The following is a 26003-nucleotide window of genomic DNA, read 5'->3' on the forward strand; positions in this document are numbered from 1 at the left end:
ATGCTTCCTGTCGGTTTGAGGCCGGCGCCAGTGGATCTGGGTTCGAGGTGCAGCACTGATCCTGAACAAAGGGCCTCTGTTGAAGCGCTGGGGACCGTGGCTGCGTTGTGGTGTGTGTGTCGTAGTGAGAGGCTGGTTGTGAGTGAATAAGTGAACGATCCCTTTTGCTGAATGTTTCATGAGCATGAATAGTCAACTGAGTACATTACTGGAGCACAATGCCCGTCCTGGGAAGGGGGAGCCAGGATATGTGCATGGGAGAGTGGCTGTGAGTGCCTTATTGTGTGGTTGTGTGTCTGTATGTGTGTGTACAGGAATCTGGGTGGGTGTGCATGTGTATGTGCACGTGTATGTGCATGTTTGTGTCTATGTGTGTGTCTTACGTAAAGCCAATCTGTCTGCAAATAAACAATGTACCACTGTCCTGAGCTGGTCATACCCCCACTGATGTAACCACTGGAGACCCAGTGTGTGTCTGTGTGTGTGCGTCTGTGTGTTTGTGCGTCTGTGTGTGTGTGTGTGTGTGTGTGTGTGTGTGTGTGCGTGTGTGTGTGTGTGTGTGTTTGTGCGTCTGTGTGTGTGTGTGTGTGCGTGCGTGTGCGCGCGTGTGTGTGTGTGCGCGTGTGTGTGTGTGTGCGTGTGTGTGCGTGTGTGTGTGTCTCTGTGTGTGTGTGTGTGTTATGTGAATATTTCAGTGTGTGTGTACATTTGAGCGTCACAGCAGGTTCTGTGTGTGAATACAGTTTTGTGAGGAGAACAGAAGAAGAAAGGAGAAAATTGGGAATGTGAATGAGGAAGATGAGGAAGATGAGAGGGAAACGTGCAGAAGAAAGAGAGAAACAGAGAATGAAGGTGTAGACTGAGTTTCACTGACACTGACGGGGCAGATGTTTGGATTGATCACTTCCACATCTGTCTGATCTCCTCAGGACTGACGTGACAGTACTGTGCACAGTAATTTGCTTGTTTATGATAAATTAACAAACATTAATCATTTCTTGCTCTTAATCAGATGGAAATCTAAAAATCTAAAATATCAAATTGTAAAAATTGTATCTTTGTGGTCACATCCAGCACTTGTGTCCCGTCCCGCCCCAGGGATGTGTGCTCTCCCCACTGCTGTTTCTGCCCATGTGTATCTCCCTGGACATTGTTAGTAGTACCATGTGTTGTTGTGTGAACGTGCACTGAACCACTGGAAACCACAGTCAAACTGGTTTCACAAACATCCTTGGCCATAAAGTTGATCGAATGACTCAGACCTGAGCTTCTTTAACAGCTGTTCTTTACCCAGGTAAAACACTCACACTCTGTGTGTGAGAGGTGCTGCATGAGTAAAGCTTGTCTGGGTGGATGATATGAGAGAGAGAGAGAGAGAGAGAGAGAGAGAGAGAGAGCAGTAAAAAGAACAGCAGACCACTTGTCAGGCGGAGGCTGTGGGGGGCAGGTGGACAGGTGTCACACTGAGTTTATAGGTTTGTTAAAGAGCAACAGAGGAGCTTTGGGGCAGGAATCGTCTGAACAGGAAGGCAGACACTGAGAGAGGAGGGGGGGCTCAGATGAAAATGAGACACTGTGGGTGTGAGAGGGCAGAGTGGCAGGAGAACACATCAGAGTGGCAGTGTCACTCCTCATAACTATCACTGCCATGGGGGGGGGGGGGGGGGGGGGGGGGGCGAGGACGCTCCAAGGACAGACAGAAACACAAAGTGGGACAGAGTGGAGAGAATGAGGAAGGAGAGGAAGAGGAGGGCGCATTCCCTGGTAACTGCGTCTGATTGGTGCAGACGGTCTGCAGACAGCCAAACTCTCTCTTGAAGTGTCAGGATATTTCATGTCCAGTAAAAGTGCTCGCCACCAAATGCACACATCACGGTCAGGGCACAGCTCGTCTGTCGCTGTGCTGTGACCCAGCTTGTGACTCCAGAGGAGCTTTGTCGTGTCTGTGAAAATGATGATGATGATGATGATGATGATGATGATGATGATGATGATGATGACATCAGGGTCATCTCAGTGCAGCTTGGAGACTGCAGATTTTTGACAGGAAGCCAGTGTTACAAATTAAAGGCCTGTTGCCCTTTAAGGTTCTGTGCAACTGTTTGGTAGACCACACTTTGAGTCACTATATCTCATTGAATAATACATTGAGCTTGACTCAACCTGAATGAGCCGTCGCTGCCAAAGTTGCGCTATGCTAAAAAAATCCTCTAGATGGCACTGCGTCTTTGAGTAGTATGCTTTTTCAGCATTCCTTCAAACAGGAAGTGAGACCAAGAAAATTGCATCGTCACATGAGGACACATTTTGGCAGAATTTTCAAAGGTAAGAACATTTTTTTGACATATTATCGTTTCAGAGGTGTTATTGAACAGAATTATGTAACATAATGCAACAAAAATAAGTCTTATAAGGGTCAAATAATTTTTTAAAAATGTGCTCTACCAAATGGTTGAAATGTCATTTTATGGTAAAGGTAGAGACGCTAGCTAATGTCAGTAAAATTAGCTATTTACAATGAAATAAAAGACTTCTGATCCTTCATTATTATTAAAATGATTCATTCAATGATATTCCATCATATGCATGTTTGAATAAATTTATAAGTATAATTTTTTACTGTCTAAAAACATGCTATGACATGCTAACAGTTCAATTGTAGCGATAAAGGTAGTGATGCTAAGACAATGAATTAACAATTTTTTTAAAAATAAAGAACATATGAAGATTCACTGTCACTAATATTATATATTTAATGTTATTCAATTACATATTTGATGAAAAATATTTTATCAATATGATTTTTCACCATGTCTGAGACATTATATGTGTACTGTGTATATGGTAACTATCAAGAATAAATACTTTTTTACTATTAACTTCATAGTACAAACAAATAGACATGTTTGTGTATTACCATATGACTAGCACTGTAATAGCACATGGTTTGTAATACAAATTGTTTTCTTTCTGTTTTACACATGATAGATGGACACCAAAACATTCTACGGCGCACGACCACGCACTTTTCTGGCCCTTGTGCCAGAAAATCCTCAGGATTCGGATGCAGATCTGAGTGATGATGACCCTACGGATGATCCAGATTATCTGCCCACACCAGCAGATGAGAGCGGGGACACTTCTTTCGATTCTATGGATGAGGAGGACGTTGCCTCAACGAGCTCATCCTCTAAACCACCGTCCAAAAAGAGGAGAAAGGGGAAAAACTCCCTCAAAACAGTTTCTTTGGCAGAGCTAGGGGACAAACCTGACCCTAAATCACTCCCAGGTGCAAAGAAAGGCACAAGAAGACTATGGCGGTATGAAGACATTGAGGCATTCCAGGTTCCAGGCTCAAGTTTTAACCCCCCCGATGCTGTAAAGACACCCTTTCAGTATTTTAAAACGCTCTTCACTGATGAGATGATTGAACATATCTCTCAGCACACCAATCTCTACTCTGCCCAGGAGCTGGGGGATCCAATCAGGACCAGCCCTGAAGAGATTGAAAAGTTCCTGTCTATGCTACTCTTCACGGGTGTTTTCAGCTTCCCAGCGATGGATGACTACTGGCACCATGAGTCACGGTTCAGTGTGATAGCTGATATGATGCCAAGGAGGAGATTCAAGCTGTTACGCCGGTTCATTCACTTCAGTGATAATCAGCAGTGCAATGGCAGTCCAGACCGGTTCTACAAAATTCGCCCCCTTTTTGAGATGCTTCGTGAGCAGTGTCTTCTGATCCCATCCACTTACCAGCACAGTGTGGATGAGGTCATGGTGGCATATAAAGGCACAAGGGCTGGCTCTCTCCGCCAGTATATTGCCAACAAGCCAGACAAGTGGGGCTTTAAGTTGTTCTGCAGGGCCAGTTCATCTGGCATCATTCATGACCTGCTGCTCTATCAGGGGGCGTCCACGTTCTTCAACATTGCCCTAACTGAGCAGGAGGAGGCGCTGCCTCTAGGGGCCAAACTGGTGACAACGTTATGCAAAACTATAACACTGCCACAACTTTCAGTCGTCTTCTGTGACAACTACTTCACCAGTTTCGACTTGGTCCAGAACCTGCATGAAAACCTGGGCATCAGGTGCATTGGCACTGTACGACCAAACCGCATGGGTGGAGCAACCTTGAAGACGGACAAAGAGCTGATGAAGGAAGGACGTGGAGCTTTTGACTACCGGTCTGCTGAAGGGCTGATTGCAGTGAAATGGTTTGACAACAAATGTGTGAACCTGCTTAGCAGTGCCTGTGGGATCGCACCTCTTTCCTCTGTCAAATGGTGGAGCAAAGAGGCCAACACAAAGATCGCCATCCCGTGCCCATCACTCATCCCTGCCTACAATCAGCATATGGGAGGCATTGATCTCTCTGACATGCTGGTACACATGTATAAGACCCCAGTCAAATCAAGGCGATGGTACTTTCCCCTGTTTGGATATATTCTTGACCTGTGCATTTCAAATGCCTGGCTCGTCTACAAGAGGGACTGCGGCCTCCTGAACGAAACACCGCTGCCCCTCAAAAGGTTCCTTCTGGCAGTCGCCCACACTTTGGCACAAGTCAACAAGCCAACATCCAAAGTTGGCTGACCATCATCGTCCTCTCCACCACACATGTCATCTCAGAAACAATCCAACACACCAAGACCCTCACAGCCACAACCAGATGTGTGATATGACAACTGTGGACATTTGCCACTTCACTCTGACAAGCGGGGGCGGTGCAACCTCTGTCCAAAGGGAGTATCAAGATGGAAATGCCAGAAATGCAATGTATTCCTGTGTTTGAATGCAAAGCAGGGATGCTTCACAGCATACCATGAGAAATAGAATGCATCCAATGGCCAACAACAAAAGAAGAGAAGTGCTGTTGCACCCCTGACCAAAATCATTAGTGCAGTTGCACCACAGGTCAAAAGCCATTTGTGCTGTTGCACAACCACCAAAAAACATTTGTACTGTTGCCATTTAGGACATGAGCAAATTCTGTTCATTTCTTGAAGAAAATTAGCACGTTGTTTGACTTGTTCTCAATGTTTTTTGTATGCATGAAGGTATATGATACTTTTACTATGAACAGACCTCTCAACCGTTTGGTAGAGGCCTATATCTAAAAAACTGTGGGGTCTGATTTTGGAAAAACAGTTGATTGTTGTTATTGTTATCCTAAGTGAGTAAAAAATGAAAAGGTTAGGGTTAGGGTTAGAGTTAGCCTTATGTAGGGTGCAGTATTTTGGAGCTTTAAAACTGAGGATGTCTCAACATTGATTCTGACATTTATGCACCTGATTTACCCAGGTTAGACAATAAGATAAGATAATCATTTTCTCACTTACAGGTGATGGTATTTTTATTTCTAACTACCCAGGTCCACTTTACTCCAGATAATTTATCATCTATTTTTTTCCCCCTTAAAACTTAAATTAATGAGCAGAGCACAGATAAGTGGATTGTGAGGGGCTATGTGTGTGTGTGTGTGTGTGTGTGTGTGTGTGTGCTGCTTACGTTGGCACTGGGTTGCCCTTGGCCTCACACTCGATGATGATGTTATCTCTGGGGTCGACAATGTAGTCCTTCACTGACTGTTTGACGATGGTGGGGGGCTGCTTCACTGTTGGGGGAGGGACAAAGAGAAGGTTACAGAGATGAGGTTGTGTACAGATCATGAACACACACAGACACACACACGCACACACATGCACACACACACACAAACACAGTGCTGTTCAGTGCTCTGGATTTTCAGTAGCTCAGTATAGAGATTAATATGAATCTTTGCTAAAGATCAATATAAAATCAATGAAGAGACATGAGAAGGGGGGGGGGGCACTGGTCATCACATTTAGTGTTAGACTGGTTAAACTGGTTGTCAACTATTAGAATACATGTTGTCGACACCTTCCTCTAATTCAATTGGTTATTGTAGTGTTGAACAGTGCGGTCAGTGGACTGTACCTGTGGTCAACACGATGTGACTCAGCTGAGTGCTCACTGACGACACAGTCACAGATTAAAACGTAGATCCACCAGGAAAAGAACATGAGCAGTCTGATGATCAGACAGGTTGGAAATAAATACTTTTTAAATACTATTTATCAGGGACCATGTCAAAAACATGTGCCAGATGTAGCTAATCCCTGTACAGGTTAACACAATACAACTACATACACAATATACAAGAGAAACACAAAGTGCCCCTGGACATCCATCACAGTTAACAGACCAACTGTGAGGATTTACCTCTGTACTATCTGTTGTTGTTGTGCACCAACACTGGTTCTGTGTAACGAGGGACATTAAAGACATTTCAGAATAAAGTGATGTGTAGATAATCTGGATAAAGCATTGATGTATTGGTGATATAAAACCAACCAACAATGTTGTTTTTGGAGAGAGAAGCTGCTGTGATGCTATAGTTTTCTTATTGTCAATAAATCATATGAACACATCTGTGTATGTACACATTTAAACAGGAAGAAACACTGCATTTGTTGGGGACTATTTTCAGTGGCGGATTACTCAACATTTAGTGCTCTAGTGTGTATTTGGGCCAGTAGGACAGTGTGTGTGATGATGGAGAAACACGTGTGCCCGTCACAGATGTGTTTGGGAACAGTGGAGCTCTGAGGCTCAGAGGTGTCAGACACATCAGGCTGATCATCACTAGATTTATTCTTTAAATCATTTCCACTGATTGATCTTTTTTTTTTCTTGATGATCAGCTCCATGTATTAACTTCATGTCAACCTGCTCTGTGTCCTGATGAAGGAAACAAACACATCATAATGCCCCGCCTGTGTTCAGTCACATATGTAACCGCTCACTTCAGCACTGTGGACACACAACCACGCAGACACACTTCACACACAATGCAAGATAACAGGCGCCTCAGAGGAGCCGCCGCCGCCGCTACATTAAAGCAGGAGCTCCGGACTGTGAGATTGAGCTCCAGCTCAACACAGAGGACAGAGATGAAAGAACAGTTTCCCTCTTCCAGCTTATCTTATCCACAATGCACTGCATTGTACATATCCCTCCTGTTGCTATGGCAACCATAAGAGTATTTTTATAATAAAAAGCCAGGCTATGATAGAGATGTATGGAGCATCAGCTTTTACCAGGTCCTTTAAACCACCTCACAGTTTAATTCATTCATTCATGTTGATGCTTTTATATTTTTTAGTGGATGTTTCAAAAATCTCCAGAAAGTGTGTTCCCTGAAGTGAACTGGTGGTACAGGGAACAGACACACCAGCCTGTGTCTGCGTTACGAGCTACGAGCTGTGGATGAGTCACATGTCAAACAGAAACACTTACGGTCCTGCAGGATCTTTGCTGTTAGTCCGACGTGAAGCCAAAGAGAGACAAAGAGACAGATGGACAAGTTGTGATGTGATTGTTAATCATATTAAAGACACAAAAACATTTGTAGTTATGTGTATAGTCATCTAGCTTTCATGTTATAGCTCAGTGGTTCCCAGCTGGGGTCCATGCTGAGAGGGTCACCACAGATGTAAAAACCTTTACTCTGAAAGGTTGGGGTATGTTTGTGTCTTCCTGTGAAGGTGTAGTCAACTTTGTTTTTCCTCCACTGTAACAAACAGGAAGAAGAACCTTCTGATGTGCAGTAATGGTTTCTGGGTTCTCAGGAGGTTCAGCAGCTTCATGAACCTAAATTAGCTGTGACTGGTTTTTAAATGCTGCTTTTTAGCTTTGATTGTTTCACTGAGTTTTAAGGCCCAGTTGTAGCAAAGTTATTTCAGAGTGGATGTTCTCCGTGCAGACCTCGGCCAGTTGAGAACCACTGAGGAGAGTTTCTGTGGTAAATTATCTACATTAGTTGTTACAGAGGTGAAAGAGAGGACTGGGAAACAATGACTCACCTGTCGGTCACACATCGGCAGGGGAGAGAAGAGAAAGACAACACACAGGTTAGACAGATTCAGACTGCTCTGTACACAGTGTCACACACTTTATTTCTGTCTGTCAGTAACAGAAAAGATAAACATGATTCCTGTCAGAGCTTCATGTGTGTGGCTGTATTTGTGACATGAGATCCCTCACACAGTAACACACACAAGACAGAAAAAACTAGAGCTGGTGAGTTCAGCCTCTCAGGATGGAGTGAGGCTCACTGGAGAGGAAACACTCTAGATTTCAAAATAAGGTATCTGACACAACTTCACCTCCTTCCAAGGTGCATGGAGAAAGGAAAAGGTCCAAACACTTATAGTCAGCAGGAGAATTTTATTTGACTGACATGTTCCAGCTTGTTTTGGCCTTCAACAGGGTCATCCTAGGATCCTGGATCCTGTTTGAACACTTTAGATTTCACCAGACATCATTTCATTTTTTAATTCTGTTCATGTGATTCATGTGTTTATTTCTCTGCAGCTGGGGGGGTCAGTTTTTTAAAGTTATGATGGTTACTTTTAATTAGTTATTTAGTTAGTTAGTTGTCAGTTATTTTTCTGACACCAGTCTGAATAAAATGACATGAAGCAGGTAATGTTCAATAATGTCATGCAGCACTGACAAATGATTCAGCTGGAGCACAAGGTGAAAGACCACCTGACCAAACCAAACCATGTTTACTGGGTAGTTTACTACGCTCTGAGCGCTCAACACTTTCCTCATTATCTCTGTGTGTATGTGTATGTGTGTGTGTGTGTGTGTGAAGAGCTCTCATTGATAGAGGTCAGGAGTGCCGTTTGCAGTTGAACAGATTAGACATAAAGAAGAGAGGGGGAGGGGGTTTCCTCTTCCTGTCTCCTGAATGAAATCATCAGCTGTGGAGCATCTGTAGCATGGGGGTAGTTGGGGGGGTGGGGGGGTGGGGGGTGGGAGTCTTTAGGGGTTTAATAAGTCATATAGCATAATGTTGTGATACAAAAATGTGACCGTGTGTGTAAGTTCATTGAAAACTGTTGGAGACTGGAGTCAAACATCTGTGATGCACAAACACATTCAGTCTGACTGTGACTCAGATTCTGAAGCTTGAAGCTCAGATCAGGCTCTGCACAGATGTGTAGACTGAAGTCACTGTTACTCCAGCCACTGGCAAACGATGAGGAGAGGATTCACTGGCTGAATTATTACTATACCAGGTATTTCTCTGATCACTTCCTGTGTGCACTGATCTGAAATCAGATCCATCACATTGATCTCAGCAGCTACTGCAGGTCATTCAGGGTCTGAGACAACCAGCAGGATCAGCTGATCCAAGATGGCGCCCAGCCTCATACAGAGTCAGTAAACTCCCATTGTCCTCCTGTCCTCTGTCCCCCTGTCCTCTGTGTCCTTCTGTCCTGTGAGCTGAGCTTTCTTCCTGACTATCAGCTGGTCAGAGTGTTATTTTGTGTGTGTGTGTGTGTGTGTGTGTGTGTGTGTGTGTGTGTGTGTGTGTGTTTCAGATCAATAGAGTAAGTCCAGGGTTAAGAGGTCGAACTTATAAAAAAGACAGAACAAGAGGGATGAGCAGCTGACAGCTGACTGCTGCAGGTGTGTGTGTGTGTGTGTGTCTGTAACATATAAGCCATGTGTCCTTGGTGCTCGCTCTGTATCAAATCGTGTGTGTGTGTGAAATATGAACCAGTCTGTTCTTATGGATAAATGTAACTCAGCTCCAGCTGTTCACTCATGTTTCATATTTAAAATGAATTAAAGCTGAGTTTATTTCTGTTCTGTTCACTGCCACACAATGAGACTTTGTCAAAATAAAGGTCAGGGCCAATGTTATAAAACAATAGCAGAAATGATCACAAGTAGTCTACATCAGGGTATAATGATGGTCTCATAGCCCAGGACACAGACCCTCCACCACCACCACCCCCTGTCTGAGTCAGGCCCAGGGACACCTCTGTCTGCCCCTCATTTTCCATCTGTAAACTCACTAAATTATCTAACAGACTTGAAAAAATACATCTCACTTGTGATAAATACTAAATTTGTCTGCCCTTTTACTAAAAGGCAAGAAGCATTAGCTTTTAATTTGGCGAGGCAAACTGGAGCAGCTTCCTTCTTCTGTGTCAGCAGCAGACACTTCAAAGTGTTTGTACAAATGTGAGCTAAAAAAGGTTTACACAATCTGACACCACATAGAACACATCTAATGATTAGTGTTGAGATTAGATTGCTAATGATTGTGTTGTGGCTGTTGTGTTGTGGCTGTTGTGTCGTGGCCTTCATATTGTGGCCTTCATGTTGTGGCTGTTGTGTTGTGGCTGTCGTGTTGTGGCCTTCGTGTTGTGGCCTTCGTGTTGTGGCCTTCATGTTGTGGCTGTCGTGTTGTGGCCTTCGTGTTGTGTTGTGGCTTTCGTGTTGTGGCCTTCATGTTGTGGCCTTCATGTTGTGGCTGTTGTGTTGTGGCTGTCGTGTTGTGGCCTTCGTGTTGTGGCCTTCGTGTTGTGGCTGTTGTATTGTGGCCTTCGTGTTCTGGCCTTCGTGTTGTGGCCTTTGTGTTGTGGCTGTTGTGTTGTGGCCTTGGTGTTGTGGCCTTGGTGTTGTGGCCGTTGTGTTGTGGCCTTCGTGTTGTGGCCGTTGTGTTGTGGCCTTCGTGTTGTGGCTGTTGTGTTGTGGCCTTCATGTTGTGGCCTTCGTATTGTGGCTGTTGTGTTGTGGTTGTTGTGTTGTGGCCTTCGTGTTGTGGCTGTTGTATTGTGGCTGTTGTGTTGTGGCCTTCGTGTTGTGGCCTTCGTGTTGTGGCTGTTGTGTTGTGGCTGTTGTGTTGTGGCCTTCGTGTTGTGGCTGTTGTGTTGTGGCCTTCATGTTCTGGCCTTCGTGTTGTGGCCGTTGTGGCTGTTGTGTTGTGGCCTTTGTGTTGTGGCTGTTGTGTTGTGGCCTTTGTGTTGTGGCTGTTGTGTTGTGGCTGTTGTGTTGTGGCCTTCGTGTTGTGGCCTTTGTGTTGTGGCTGTTGTGTTGTTGCCTTCGTGTTGTGGCTGTTGTGTTGTGGCCTTCATGTTGTGGCCTTCGTGTTGTGGCTGTTGTGTTGTGGCTGTTGTGTTCTGGCCTTCGTGTTGTGGCTGTTGTGTTGTGGCTGTTGTGTTGTGGCCTTCATGTTCTGGCCTTCGTATTGTGGCTGTTGTGTTGTGGCTGTTGTGTTGTGGCTGTTGTATTGTGGCCTTCGTGTTGTGGCTGTCGTGTTGTGTTGTGGCCTTCGTGTTGTGGCCTTCGTGTTGTGGCCTTCGTGTTGTGGCTGTCGTGTTGTGGCTGTTGTATTGTGGCCTTCGTGTTGTGGCCTTCGTGTTGTGGCTGTTGTGTTGTGGCCTTCATGTTGTGGCCTTCGTGTTGTGGTTGTTGTGTTGTGGCTGTTGTGTTGTGGCCTTCGTGTTGTGGCTGTTGTGTCACCAGGTGCTGTACCATACTGAGTTGAAGTGGTCTGATGATTGACAGCTGACTTACGGTCTTGTGGAACTTCAATGGTTGTAGCCTCATGCCACAGCAGCAGCAGGAATAACATGAGAGTCAGGGCCGTAAGCCCGCTCTGCCCCGACATCTCTCCCCCTTCGATTCGCTCCCCTCAGCCCCTCGCCTGATTGGCTAGATGGTTAGATGGTTCTCCTGACAGTTGTGCTGAGCACCTGTGAGCGCAGACGCAGAGACAGATGGTTAGGATGGAGGCAGCACAGTAGAGTGTACAGTATATGTACAGTATAGTGTGGGTGTGTGTATGTGTGTGTGTGTGTGTGTGTGGGGGGGGGGGTCGACTGTGGCCTACATTCACAGCTGAGGCCCTTAGAGGCTCCCCAGAGAGAGCAGCCTGGAAACAAAGCCAGGAGAAGCTCAGTGGTTCTTAAAGTGGGATCAGGCTCCAGTCACAGGAAACTGGGATGGAGAATTTATTACTAGGACCAGTTCATCAGTCTAATCTCACAACATTTATTATCAGATTTCATTTCTTTATAAAACTCTAGTGACAAAATCCTCCACACACTTTTGCTCATAGGTCTGATCTCTGTGTAAACGATGTAATTTACCAGATCATCACCGAACAAATGCAATAAACACAACAGCATTTGATGGTGAATACCTGACTGAATACAGAGTGATGCTTTGTGAGGTTGACTCTTTTCTCTGCTCTTCACTTTCTCTTCCCTTTACAGGAATCATATAATTCAGCTGGACAGTGACCTGACTGCCCTGCTCACTGTGGATTTTGTAGTCCTGTGCTGGACGCCATGATGGGTTGTAGTCCATGCTGCACCCAGCAGGAGGGAATGTATCTCCACTTTATGACATCACAATTCATATCCAGATCATACTGTAACATTTTATCAATCAATCAAACTTTATTTGTAAGGCATTTTTCATACAGTTTAGTGCAGTTTAGAGTGTTTCACATACAACAAGGACAAATAAATATAATACAATATAAAACAATAAAATATACTTAAAAAGCTATAATAACATTAACAAATAAACAAACATAGGATATAAAATCAATTGTAAAACAACAGATTAAATCGAATAAAATACTAATACTATAATATTTTAGGTTACAAACTGAATGACCTCTGTGTGATATGTGCTTCACAAATACATTTTGCTTTCCTAAAAACACAGAGCTGATGCTTCAACGTTCATTTATCTAATTGAGTTTATATCTGCAACAAGTTTTTTTTTTATTCAAAGTATAGCGTGGCGGTAAACTACAGGACTAACAAGCCTCTTAGTAAAAGTTGACCGTCCTCCACACAGATCAGGCATCGGTGCCTTTGACCACATCAGAATTTTTGGGCAGTAAACAGGAAGTGACCTTCATGTTTGTCTGCAGTCAGCTCAGTGGTGTAAATTCTTCAGCCGCCAGCCGGAGCTTTCTAATTTACCCCCCACCACCTCCACATGACAGCCAGGTCTGTGTGCTGGCAGCCACACCAGGACCACCTGCCCACTGTTATTCCCCGTCCCTACATCCCTCTGTAGCTACAGAGCTACAGCTACAGAGCTACAGAGTTACAGAGCTACAGAGCTACAGAGTTACAGCTACAGAGCTACAGAGTTAAAGCTACAGAGCTACAGAGCTTCAGCTACAGAGCTTCAGCTACAGAGCCATTACTGCGGGGGGGGGGGGGTTACCATTTCATATCTCCAGGAAAATGTGGGTGGGAAGTAACACAACATAAAGCTGTGACAAGGAGGACTGTATACACACAACACAACTGCACACACACAAAACACAACTGTGGTTAAAGAATTTTACTGCTGGCTCTACTGGTTCTGCTGGTCTCCTATCTGGAGTTTTAACATCGGGCCATAAAGTCTTTTTGTTCTTAAGTTTTTTCTGTTTTCTGTTAATTAATGATCATTATCCCTGAAAATAAACAAAAGCCAAACATCTGGCTGCTGTTCAGCAAACATTACACAGGCTCCCTTTAAAAAACAGACACACAATAAACACTAAACCTTCTCCTGATTATTATTATTCATTATCTGTTGTGTAGTGGATAATGTTGTCAATTTTATTTCCTGATGATGATAGAAAATGTTTAGCAACACAAATAAACCAAAAACACACAGTTCAGTATCGTCCTGTATCTTTAAACGATGAGTAGAGGATTAACACAACAGCTTTCTGGCCTGAGGGCAGTTGTCATCACCCAAAACCTGCAAACACCTCACACACACAACCACACACACATTCTGCATAAACCATCTGGTGGCATGTCGATCCCACTGTATTCAACTAAACAGCTAATCTGCCCCTGGGGAGCTGAGGCCCCCACAGGGGCCAGGATGAGAAGCCAATGACACACACACACACAAAAAAAACATGTATGGATGCAGATGTAGAGGGAGGTACAGTACATGGTTACACATGGATGAAGACACACCCTGACACACCCTCATTCCACTTAGCGCAAACACCCACACACACACACAAACACACATACACACACACACACACACACACATATCTCTGCAGCCCAGCTGTTGTGAAACCTGACCAGTATCACCCTATCTTTGTTAATTACTGACTTCTTGTCAGATGAGCAATGAAGAGTGGAGGCAGTGAAAGCTCTAGGTCAGTGTTTCTCTACACACACTGAAGAACATGAGAACTCACTGTGAGACACTGAGGTGAATGTCACATACTACACAACATACTACACATCACATACTACACAACATACTACACATCACATACTACACAACATACTACACAACATACTACACATCACATACTACACAACATACTACACAACATACTATATATCACATACTACACAACATACTACACATCACATACTACACAACATACTATATATCACATACTACACAATATACTACACATCACATACTACACAACATACTATATATCACATACTACACAACATACTACACATCGCATACTACACAACATACTACACATCGCATACTACACAACATACTACACATCGCATACTACACAGTAGCTCTCATGTCAGCCGCTGTTTGCATAAACAGAATCACACAAACATTTATCAGATAAAAACTGTAAAAACGTTTTCAGCCTTTTCTCTTAAGGGAACAGTTTGACATTTTGACTGTTTCTTCACTGGGATTTGGTGGCATCTTGTTATCACTATAAGGGTTGCCAAGCAACCAGCTGAGACTAGGCGAGGTCATTTAAAGACACACTCCTCCCCAACCCCCCAAAAAACCATTGTGTCATGTAGACCTGGGTTGTTCCGAGGCTTTACAGGATGGTCCATCAGAGTGGCTTTAGAAGAGAAGGCTTTAAATGATACACAGCTCTAGAAGTGACATAGATGGAGCAGTGATGCCACAGACACAGCAGCCTCATGGGACAGGAGGTTTATTTACACACATATATTAGGTACAGTACAATCTATTGCAACAGAAATACAGCAACAACTACAGGCTGTAATGTTCCGTAGTTGTTGATGGTGCGTCACAGAGGTTTGGTTCAACTCATTTTAAAAGCTGCTGTTGCTGTGGATCTGATTCACTGAGAGGAGTTTATAATGTTATTATGGCCGCTGAATTACCTGAAAAGATACAGTCAGAACCTGACCATGTATCAGCTGAGGGGGGGTGTACCCACATCAGCTGGATAAAGCTCAGCTGAGGCTCACACTGTAAACAATCACAACAGTTAGCATTTCCTTTGTGCTCATCCTGTCATCACAGCACAGCTACAGCTCCATGTTAGTGAAGCTGAGTTTAGACAGTCTGCTGGAGATATGAAGGGAGCACTGAGGTGAGAGGTGTGAAGTGTGGACGGCCCGTGGGTCAATGATTTATGGACTGTGACAGAAGCTTTAAAGAATAGAATAGAATAGAATATACTTTATTGTCCCCATAGGGAAATTTGTTGTGGACTCGGAGCTGTGCATCTGAATGCTCTCACACCATAGCAGATGCACAGCACAGACAGAACAGCGTAGGCCATATCAAAACACAGACAACAAATACCTCACATAATACACACCTCACACATCAGTCTTTGTGTCAACATTGCACGTAACATGTAATGCACACACCCACTACTAAAAACACCATGAAGCTTTGCACAATCCCTGAAGCCTCAAGCAGCATAGTTTAAAAGTTTCATGGAGACAGGAACAAATGGGTTTTTCAAACGACTGCATTTATGGTGGAGGACTACTACTGTCTTCTACCAGAGGGCAGGAGGTTGTATTCTGTGTAGAGCATATGTGATGGGTCATTCACTATCCTCCATGCCTGCCTAAGGACAGTCAAATGGACTGGAGGGACTGGAATTCTTTACTCCCCCTCACTTTCATGGCAGTATGTACTAGACGAGCCAGTTTTTAATAAAGCTGGAAACACTCTGCCTCTCACACACGTCTCCTCAGACAGACTGCGGCTGCTGCTAATGAACCCTCTCCAGCTGGTTTACTCTTACTGATTTCACTGTGTCACTTCACTACGCTCCGACCAACCAGGTGACCCGACAGGACCAGAGCATAAATAAATTATGTCACACATGACCTTCAGTCTGAACTCTGAACCAGTCTTCTTCCACTACGACAAACTGCTCAAGACCAAATGAGGCTTTGTTGTTCTCAGTGTCTGCAGAGGTAAAGGACCAGGCAAAAGATTGGGGCACCTAAGGGGAAAAGGGGCCCCTGATGGCCCCTTGTATTGGCACATTTTACAATGACAACTATGAGACATTTAGGGGACATCTGTAAATTGTAGCATCTGCCATCTTTGACTGGGTGCCTTAGTAGTCTGGGGGGTTTGGTTTGGCTCCTCTGACCCTGTGGTCCTGAACTCAGCTGCAGGGTGTTTCACATTTTTAGTTGACCCATCACACACACACTTTGGTTCGCTCATGCTGGGACACGAGGTGACCTCACAGACACAACTAGGTCAGAGTTACCTTAGCTTAGCCGAAGGTTCACAACCACAGGCTCACATTATCACCACACACACACACACGCACAGAAGGATATGAATGTTAACCTATTTCTAGAAACTGCAGGGAACTAGCAAATATTTGCAAAATGAAACTGTTGTTTAAGTAGGATAAGTTGATTTATTTAGCACCTTTCACAGATAAATAAAATCACAAAAAGTACAAAAATTCAAGAAATAAGACAATAAAAGGAAATATGATAAATCCAGATCACTAAAATACAAAGGAAGAGGTAATCAGACACACTGACCTAAAGCCTGTGAGCACCTGTAGTTTAAAGCGGATGCTGAATTTAACTTGGAGTCGGTGGAGGGAGGATAAACTGATCTGTGATCTGTTGTTGTTTCTGGTTAAAAGCAGTTTGGAGACGTTCAGAGAAGTTTGATTCAGGCAGATAAAAAGAGCGTCACAATGGTCTGAACGAGAAGAAATAAAAGCAGGAATAATCATCTCCATCTCAACCTCGGTCACCACAGATGGAAGAAACATGAGCGCGTAAGGTGCTGACATGATTATCATTATTATTCAAATATTATCTGCTTTCTTCCATTAGTTAAGATGAAACAACATTAATGTTATTAATGGACTTAAGTTATGTTCAAGTCTATTGGAGTGAATTAAATTTCCCAGTCTTGTAGAATAAATCAATGAATCTTCAGACTCAGTTTCTTATCTCAGCCCTCACAGGTTTCATGTTTCTGAAGAGAGGCCACTTAAATCCCTCCTCCTCCTGAACAGTGAAGTAAAAAGCACAATTAGTGTGATTGAAGATTGATTATTACAGCTGCAAGCACGAGGCCCAATCAGCTGCTGAGGGTTTTCATTCAGGCTCCTTTTAGGATTATTTTCATGGATTCAAAGACTTGAAAGGAGTGAACCGTTAATAACGACTGGTTTTACAGTTTCATTTGGCTGAGAGGGCTCTGCTCTTTGACAGTAGATCACATCCATTGTAGAATTTCTGCAGCTGTAAAGATGGGTCCTTAATTGTCTTATTTTTTTACTTTTATTGTCATCTTTTTCTTCTGCAATTACATGAAGTTTATTGTTGTGCTTTCTCTTTGTCCCCGCAGAAAGAACATTCATCTTCAGTTATGCCCATCCTGAAGACAGTGCACACACACACACACACACACACACACACACACACACACACACACACACAGATACACACACAGACACACACACACACACACACACACACACACACACAGATACACACAGACACACACTCACACACACAGATACACACAGACTAAAATCCACATGTAATACAGCATCATTTCACCTCCTCATCATGTCTCCTCCTCTGTGTGTCCCAGACGTGCACCAGCACTCAGCACCAGAGACTCTAATGGAATCTCCCTGTGCTGGGAACAATGAAATAGTCACAGCTGGTACTAATGTGTGTGTGTGTGTGTGTGTATGTGTGTGTGTGTGTGTGTGTGAATGTGTCTGTGTGTGTGTGTGTGTGTGTGTGTGTGTGTGTGTGTCTGTGTGTGTATCTGTTTGTGTCTGTGTGTGTATCTGTGTGTGTGTCTGTGTGTATCTGTGTGTGTCTGTGTGTGTGTGTGTGTGTGTGTGTGTGTGTGTGTGTCTATGTGTGTGCGCTTCATCCTTGTTCCTTTTTGTACAAGCTACAGCTTCAGCTTTGCTGCTGCAGGTTTTAAATGCAGCTTCCACCTCTTCAGAAAAAACAAATACATTCACTCTGACATTCAACGGAGTCAATAAGAAATTCTTATTTGTTACCATTAACCGTTAACAAAATGTGTGTCAATCATTTATTTAGCGAATAAAGGCACTATACATGTCACCTACGGTGTCACCTGTGGCCACTATCATCATAAGGATGCCCTCTTGCTCCTTTACCCTCTGCTGTAGCAATCCAGCAAAATGCGAACATTAAAGGACCTATATGCAAGTTTTGCTATTGCTCCATAGCAAACTTATTAGTCTAGAAGAAATGCTTCATTCCTTTACTCAATAACATCTGTCTCCAGAGGTGGAGACAATCACCAATGTGAACTCTTGTTTTGCTCTTTTTCTATCACTTCTTTTCTTCTACTGATGTTAGCATGCTAATCAGCTAGCTCCAGTCTGCTCTAACTGTCTGGTCACTGTCCAACACTGAGTCCCTGTTGTATCCAGCCTGAAGAAGCAGCTGCTCAGAGGACCTGTTATAACCTCCTGTCTTGTAAACACAGTGATGGCTGAAGCTTCTTGGTGAAACTGGTGAAGTGATAGTGATAGTCAGCGCGCGCCCAGTTCAGAGAAGCAGCAGGAGAACGGACACAGAGGCTGAGTGATGAGCTGCTGTGGACGAGGACATCTGCAAAATGATGTTTAAGCCACTTAAAAACATGCCCAAAGAAAAATACTAATATCAGTTTAAGTGTTTGCTTTATTTTGAATTTTGCTTCTCTATATGGCAGCTGGCACTACAGATAAGTACCTTACACAAGCCCACATCAAATAACTTCAACTATCACTTTAATACTAATGTTGTCAATGTAGCAACAGCAAAACTTACCAATAGTTCCTTTAAGGGGAAACAGAAAATCAGTCTTTATGCAGATGATGCAGACTTCTGTCTTCTAGGACCAGCTAATCTGTGCTCATGGTTTGGACCTCAGATTCCCGCAATCACCATTTACATCCCAGTGGGAATGTTTGTCAATGAAGCTGAGAGACAGTTTTTTATTGTGTGTTGTGTTTTATCAGAAAATCAGTCAGTTTAACTATGGACTAAAGTCATAATTAACCAGGACTCTATTTTTCCCCTTTCATTTCCACTTTATTACATGACACTACTCATATATTATAAATACATTAGCATTTTATACAACTATTATCTGAAAAGGTCTATACAAACAACAGCCCGAGAAAAATCAAGTTCTAAATCCAAACCCTGGTGATTTTTTTATCTCTCTGAGTCAGTAGCAAAGCTGGAGGCATTAACACATTAACTGCCCCCTCCACCGCTCCTCTGACCTCCAAATATAGCCCCAACTCAGCATCACCAATCTTCCTCTGCAAACATCCCAAAAATAGCCCTCCACCCATCACACACAATTACCCTCAGCACTCCACCACAGTAACGACACGGCTGCCGTGAGCACTGCTCACTAACATAAATAAATACTGCAGGTATCAGAGCCAACATCTGTAGCAGCTGCACGCACGAGACCACCTCCTCAAAAAAACAGATATTCCAATATTCACTAGCTGGATTTTAAAGCTCAGAAACATTTGAATTATGACTGGACTGGTGGAGCGTTGTAAATGTACATTAGACTGACTTACGTACACTGATGTGGACACTTGTCTTCAGTCTGTCCACCCACTCTGTCCTGACCTCTGAGCAGACCTGATGAGACAGAAATAATCAACACTATAACCTTTTGAATTGTCTTTACCAAACAAATGACACAGTACAGTTCAGCTTCAACAGAAAGATTCACACCACAACCAGCTGCTTTACAATATTATAACACACCCTGTGTATGAGGTTGTAGGTCATGGAGAACGTGCCAGTAAACAGACCATGGTAAATAATGAATATGTTTATAGCTGAGAGGCTTCAGAGAGACAATGCAGTAAAAGAAGTCTGAAGACTGTAGTCAGATGTGCTGACTGCTCATTAGTCTTTGTTAGCCTGAGCGCAGGAAGAAGATACAGTCAACAGCAGCACACACACACACAGACACACACACGCCTCAGGACTGTCTGCATCCATGTTGTTTCTCCACTTGTGTGTTTGTGCTTTCAAAGAGCTCGTCTGTGTGCCAGCCGCTGCCCTCAGGATCACAGGATGCTCTTTCCCTCTTTCTTTTTGTCCTTCTTGCCTGTGTTGCTGCTGCTTTACACACACACACACACACACACACACACACACACACACACACAGAAACACACAGCCTGCCCGCAGGACTGTGGAAAAGCCTCTATGGAAACATAAAACACACACAAACCCACTCGGTATCTAACACAATTTGTGCTTCAGTTAGAAAAACGCTTCAGTCAGTACAACAAACCATCCGCTACAGTGCAAACCACACACTTTACACACACAACGGCCCCTCCGCCCACACACACAGCTACAATAACAAATACTGCTAATATAATTCAGTATTGATCATCTTATTGTCATAAGCTTGTTTTGACAGAATTTATTACAGCCTCCAGTAGCACACTCAAATTTAAGGCTGTTAGACCTTTCTTAAAGCTACAGTATGTGAGTTTTTTCCTAATAGTTTTTAATTGAAATATTTTCCAAACACATGTTAATGTGATGAGGTGTGGTCAGAGGCCTCTGTATCTGTCCACTTCCTGTTCCTGCATTTGGGGCATCTGAGACAGTGAACACAACACAGGATGTAAGTGAAGGAGCTGGGAGAGGGAGGGTGCATGTTTCATGCTAATGCTAGCTTGATTTCTTGCATATTGTAGCTTTAACTCAATCCGATGAGTACAGCATTCATTCGTTATGTGTTACATACTGGGTGAACCCCCCCCTCCCACCCTCATGATTACAGTATGGCACATATTGAACATCTGGGGGAGAACTGTTTAACTGGGTTAAGTGCTTTGCCAAAGGGTATAGTAGCAGTATGCCCTACTTGAGGGGAGTGTGTGAGTAAGGCTGCAGTAGAGACTCTCCCTACCCTCCTTTTTGCTGAAGTCCTGAACCTGAACCTGACCCTGCTTCACCCCCAACAACAAAGTCTGCAAACCCTAACGAACCAAATCCAAAGTGACAAACACTGTATTTAAAAAGTCATGTTTTGTCTCACTGGTTTAAGGCTCCTGTGGATTTGTTAGAGGATGACTGGGTAAGGCATGTCGTGGAGAGTGCCTTTCACTATGATCTCACTCTCTGCATGGTCCACATCCAGATTATAGGATCGCCCGATTCAAATTCATACCATGATGATAATCACTGGCCAGTCATCTTATGTTATAATTTTAGCAGTTAATCATTCTCACCTGACCTGACTGCCACCTCAATCAGCCTGATCAGCTGGACACCCACAGTCTGTACACTCATCAGAGACCAACACTGGACTGGTCTTTGGTCTTAGCCCTCAGGACCCACTGGACTGGTCTTATTCACAGAGATGAAATAATTATCTCTCATCTGACTCTGAGTAGCATGAATAAAATGTTGGAGTGTTACTTTAAAATGAATGAACAGAAGAAGTCATCTGTGTCTGAATAAAACATCCAAACAAGTTTTAAATAATAACTGAATGTGAACTCAATGTGTGGAGGGAATAAAAAATGACTGATGTTGATCAAATACATCCCAGTTCAGCTCTCTGACCTGCTTTCAGCAGCCTCATGGGGCAATAAGGACTGTGTGTGTGTCCAGTCCAGTCTATCACCTGCTATTCCCTGCTGATCTATAACAGGTCTTGCACTCAACAATTCACTAATGACTGTCCCTGAGGTGTGTGTGTGTGTGTGTGTGTGTGTGTGGGACTAGTCATGTTTAAGGTGAAAGTCTCAAGGAAATGAATGTAAGCCAATGTTGTGTCTACACATGACTGTGTGTGTGTGTGTCTTCATATATGTATATTACCTCCTATCCCCATTCAACTTCAACCTCTTTTTTACCCTCTAGCTATGACCTTTGAACCCAGTGCATTACTGTGCCCACACACACACACACACACACACACACACACACACACACACACACACAAACACACACACACACACACACACACACATACACACACACATACACACACACACACACACACACACACACACACACACACACACACACACACACACAGACACACACACACACACACAGACACACACAAACACACACACAGAAGACAAGGCAATAAAAGGCTCATACACACTAGAAGGTCACAGGTCATAAGCTAAAGAGGTAGTTGTGTGTGTGTGTGTGTGTGTGTGTTTGGGGGGGGGGGGGGGGGTTGCCTCTATGACAGTAACATCATTTCCCTGGTATAAATGCTCTTTAAAGGGGTTGCCATGACAACCACTCTCAGGAGCTGATGGGATAATTGGGAAAAGTGTGGGAGGTGCTGGTTCATGTTAGTGTTTGACTGTGTTGGTCACTGTTATTTGTACCAGATGTTTTTTTTGTGTGTTTTTATGACTGAATCCTGAACAGACCGACATCAGACAGAGTGGCAGAGCAGAGCTCTGTGAGCAGGTGTACCTAATGGCCAGTGGGTGTAAGTCAAACTGAATACGTCGTTTTATAGTAGCACAGTTGAAATAATTCCTGAATGGGTAACTCCAGTTTCTCTTACTAACTTTCTGGAGCTTTCAGATTGTCTTCCTCAGTGAATGAAGATGAAATATCCATTCACTAAGGAAGATACTGAGGAAGACCACAGACACATGGTCCTCCATCAAAATCCACCTGCTGAGGAAGACCATGATGTAAATCTGACCTCATAGTTCAAGTGGTTTCAAACCTTTGCCGCACCAGGGTTTAGATCAGATGTAGTGTTGTGGACTGTTAGCGGCTCTAACATTGTACACGTAAAGGCATTATGTGTGTATAACCTCCACAAAGCCCTGCTCAATTAACCCGTAGCCCCCAATGGAAGACGAGCAGGGACAAAACAAAGCAGTGTCAGATTTCAAACCTCATCCTCTGCACCGAGCACATCCTCCGGGGGAGGTAAGATGGAGGAAAGGAGGATGGAGGACAGAGAGGGTGCAGGGTGAACGCATGGTTGCCAGGCGATACGTGTGTGTATGTGGATGTCATGCTTGGCAGGAGCTGCGGCTCGATGTTGCAGAATGACCTACTTTTAATCGAAAGAGAGAGAAAGAACGAATGGAAAGAGAGAGTGGGAGAGGAGAGGAAACAGAGCAGTGGGAAGACGAGCAGGTTCAGTGGTTTCATTTGAAATAAAAGACGGAAAAGAAAAGAGCAGGAGCAGAAGACAGGATGAACAGGTAGAAAGACTGAAAGAGACGTCCCCAAGGGTCAAGCAAGAGGAGAGAGAGGAAAAAAAGAAACAGCAGTGTGTGTGTGTGTGTGTGTGTTTCCAGCCCTGAGGGGAGGCGCCCTGCAGCTCGACTCCAGATAAATCAATCCCAGAGTTCCTGGATTGATGTGAGCTGAAACACTTCCTGTGTCCACACAGTCTCTTTATGAGGCTTCTTAATAAATGATGACTGCCACCTGCAGCGACGGAAATACACACTCACACACACACACAAACACGTGCACACACACGTGCACCTGCAGCGATACCTGGAGGACTGGCTGTAGCAGTTACACATGATGTTCTTTGTTGTTTGATGTGGAGCCACTGCTGTCTACTACGGTCTCATTACTGACAGGTCTGTGGTGTGTATCCTTTTTTCAGTCTTTTTTTCTGTCATAATAAAATTATTACTGCTGTTTATTATAAGGACTGATCTTACATCTTCTCATCTGTTTCCACATTTATTCTCAAAGTAAAAAATAATCCTGATCCATCAGTAACAGTCACATGACCCAGTAAATCCAGCAGACAGTCTGTAAAATGAAAGGCAGACATTTCACCTGTCAAACACACAACTGTGTGTCAGGCTAACTGTTATCAGCTCTGCGTATTTCCTCTGATGCACACTGACCATCTCCACTGCAGCACTGTGTCTCCACATCTACACAAAACAAACAGAGCAGACAACGAAACCATATCACACCAAGCCATCCGAAGCCTCTGCTGCTCCTCCAGGACTCTCAACCAAAGTGAGTTCAGACAGTCTGAACAGGAAATACAAGAGACGGCGCGCGGGGGGGGGGACAACCCCAATCAGTTCGTTACCCCCCGTCAGTTTCTACCCATCACATCCACAAAGACAGGATGGAGGCAGGCAGACAGAGAGTGAGGGAGGCTGGGGGAGGAGAGGCAGCTACAGATGAAGACAGAGAGATAACAGCAGAGAGAGACAGCAGAGACACAGAGGAGAGGGGAGGGAGAGGAGAGGGAGAGGAGACAGAGAGAGAGGAAGAGGAGAGTAAGAAGATCATTTATTACAGTAGTTAATTTTATAATAGCTTTAATAGCTTTCTATTGGAGCAGAAAAGAAAAGAAAAGAAAAGAAAAGAAAAGAAAAGAAAAAAGGTAGAGAGTTATTAGATGTCAGATGTTGTGACCTTGCTTCACAAAGGAACAGGAAGGTCGCCCTCTTGCCCACCCCCAGCACAAAGTCTCTCATCAGCCCAGTGTTGTTGAACGTCGGCTGTACAAGCATCAGTTGACTCACTGTATGTGTGTCTCCACCTTATCCCACTGACTCTCTGAGCCCTGCTGAAGCTGGAGTGGAGAAGCAGCTGAAGACCTGGTGTCTTTCATGTGTATTCATGTCAGACCTCCTGTTATCAACAAATAAAAAACAATAAAAAAAATAAAAATAAACTGTTTGTGACAATTTTGCTGTTTGGTGTAATTTTACCCGACTTAACAGAGAATCCTCCTCCTCTTCCTCTGTTCTTCATCTGAAATATTGAAGACCTCCCACTGACAGCCAATCACACTAAAGACGTCCCCTCTCACCTCTGTCATGACATCATGAATTCATGACATACAAAGAGGCCATTTAGTGATCCCTCCAGGCATACTGTTCTCAGTCAAAAACCACACCCACCCACAGAGAGCTGTCCCCCCCCCCCAAATGTGTTCAGCACTGTAAATGGTTTTCCAGTATACTATTAAATCCACCAACCACATGGTTGCAGGTTTTATTGATATAAAGATGCAGCCACAGTCAAATGTCTGTTATTTCACTGTGACCATTTAATAAGGATGATTACACTGTAAAGCATGTAGTTTTGAGTCCACACGACCAGACTGTCAGACAGCAGTGTTAGTGGAGCAGTGAGCGTTCTCTGTGGCAGATGAGACAGCTGCAGCCAGCTGCAGGTTCAGTGAGTGTTAGCTCTGCTCTGAGGGTCATTCAGAGGCTCATTAAGGCTGCCTCCTGACTGCAGATCACCTGCCTGTGTGTGGTTAACTATTGTTATTATGAGGCTTGGAGAAGATCATGGTTAAGGCAAACAGACTGAGGTTTAGGTAAAGGTATTCGATGGCTGAGGCTAGGAAACTAGCACTTTGTGTTCAGAGAAAGATTATATTAAAGGTCCATACAGCCTAAAGTTAGATGTTCATGTGTCTTTTGGTTATAAAGCAGGTCTAGGTTCTATATTAATACTGTGAAAGTATCAAAGCCTCAGTCAGAAAACAGTCAGCCAATCAGAAGAGAGGATCAGAGCCTCTCCTCTGATTGGCTGACTGACCTGTTGTTACCAGAGCTCCAGAGAGAAGCCTGAGAGAGGAGATGTAAAACTACACTGAGATGGTTTTTGGTTCTTAAAACCACAAATATATCTTCTGATGGAGATCAACACTTCAGATAAAACACAGAAGAAGATAAAATATGGAGCTTTAAAGGGAAAAAAAGAGCCAACATTACTTGGCACTGAACATTGACAGTGGGAATAAATCTTGTGCTGCAGAATCATCCATTGTGGAAGAAGCCAAAATAAAACTACCAGCTTATTTCTACACTGTACACAGCCTGAAACAAACAATGACTTCAGTATCAATTAATGTGCCAGTAAGTT

The 26003-nt window shown here is 43.8% G+C and overlaps 1 protein-coding gene across 4 annotated transcripts in view; it reads right to left on the reverse strand.

Annotated features, from left to right (window-relative positions):
- The window catches only part of nfasca (neurofascin homolog (chicken) a), a 123500-nt gene that overhangs the window by 40153 nt on the left and 57344 nt on the right, over positions 1–26003 (reverse strand). For 3 of the 4 annotated variants that reach the window (XM_071495246.1, XM_071495245.1, XM_071495247.1), the window contains exons 5-8: positions 19697–19760; positions 11407–11585; positions 7324–7341; positions 5512–5617 (exon numbers count right to left, since the gene is read on the reverse strand). In XM_071495246.1, coding sequence (XP_071351347.1) covers positions 5512–5617; positions 7324–7341; positions 11407–11500 — 218 coding nt within the window. In that variant the 5' untranslated portion in view covers positions 11501–11585; positions 19697–19760. Of the gene's footprint in view, positions 1–5511; positions 5618–7323; positions 7342–11406; positions 11586–19696; positions 19761–24646; positions 24756–26003 lie in introns of all 4 variants that reach the window. The other variant, XM_071495244.1, reaches the window with a different exon arrangement.

This window comes from Trachinotus anak, unplaced genomic scaffold (assembly GCF_046630095.1).
Source record: "Trachinotus anak isolate AG129_WGS33_773 ecotype Australia unplaced genomic scaffold, CSIRO_AGI_Tana_v1 ptg000013l, whole genome shotgun sequence".
In the NCBI taxonomy this organism is placed as follows: Eukaryota; Metazoa; Chordata; class Actinopteri; order Carangiformes; family Carangidae; genus Trachinotus; species Trachinotus anak.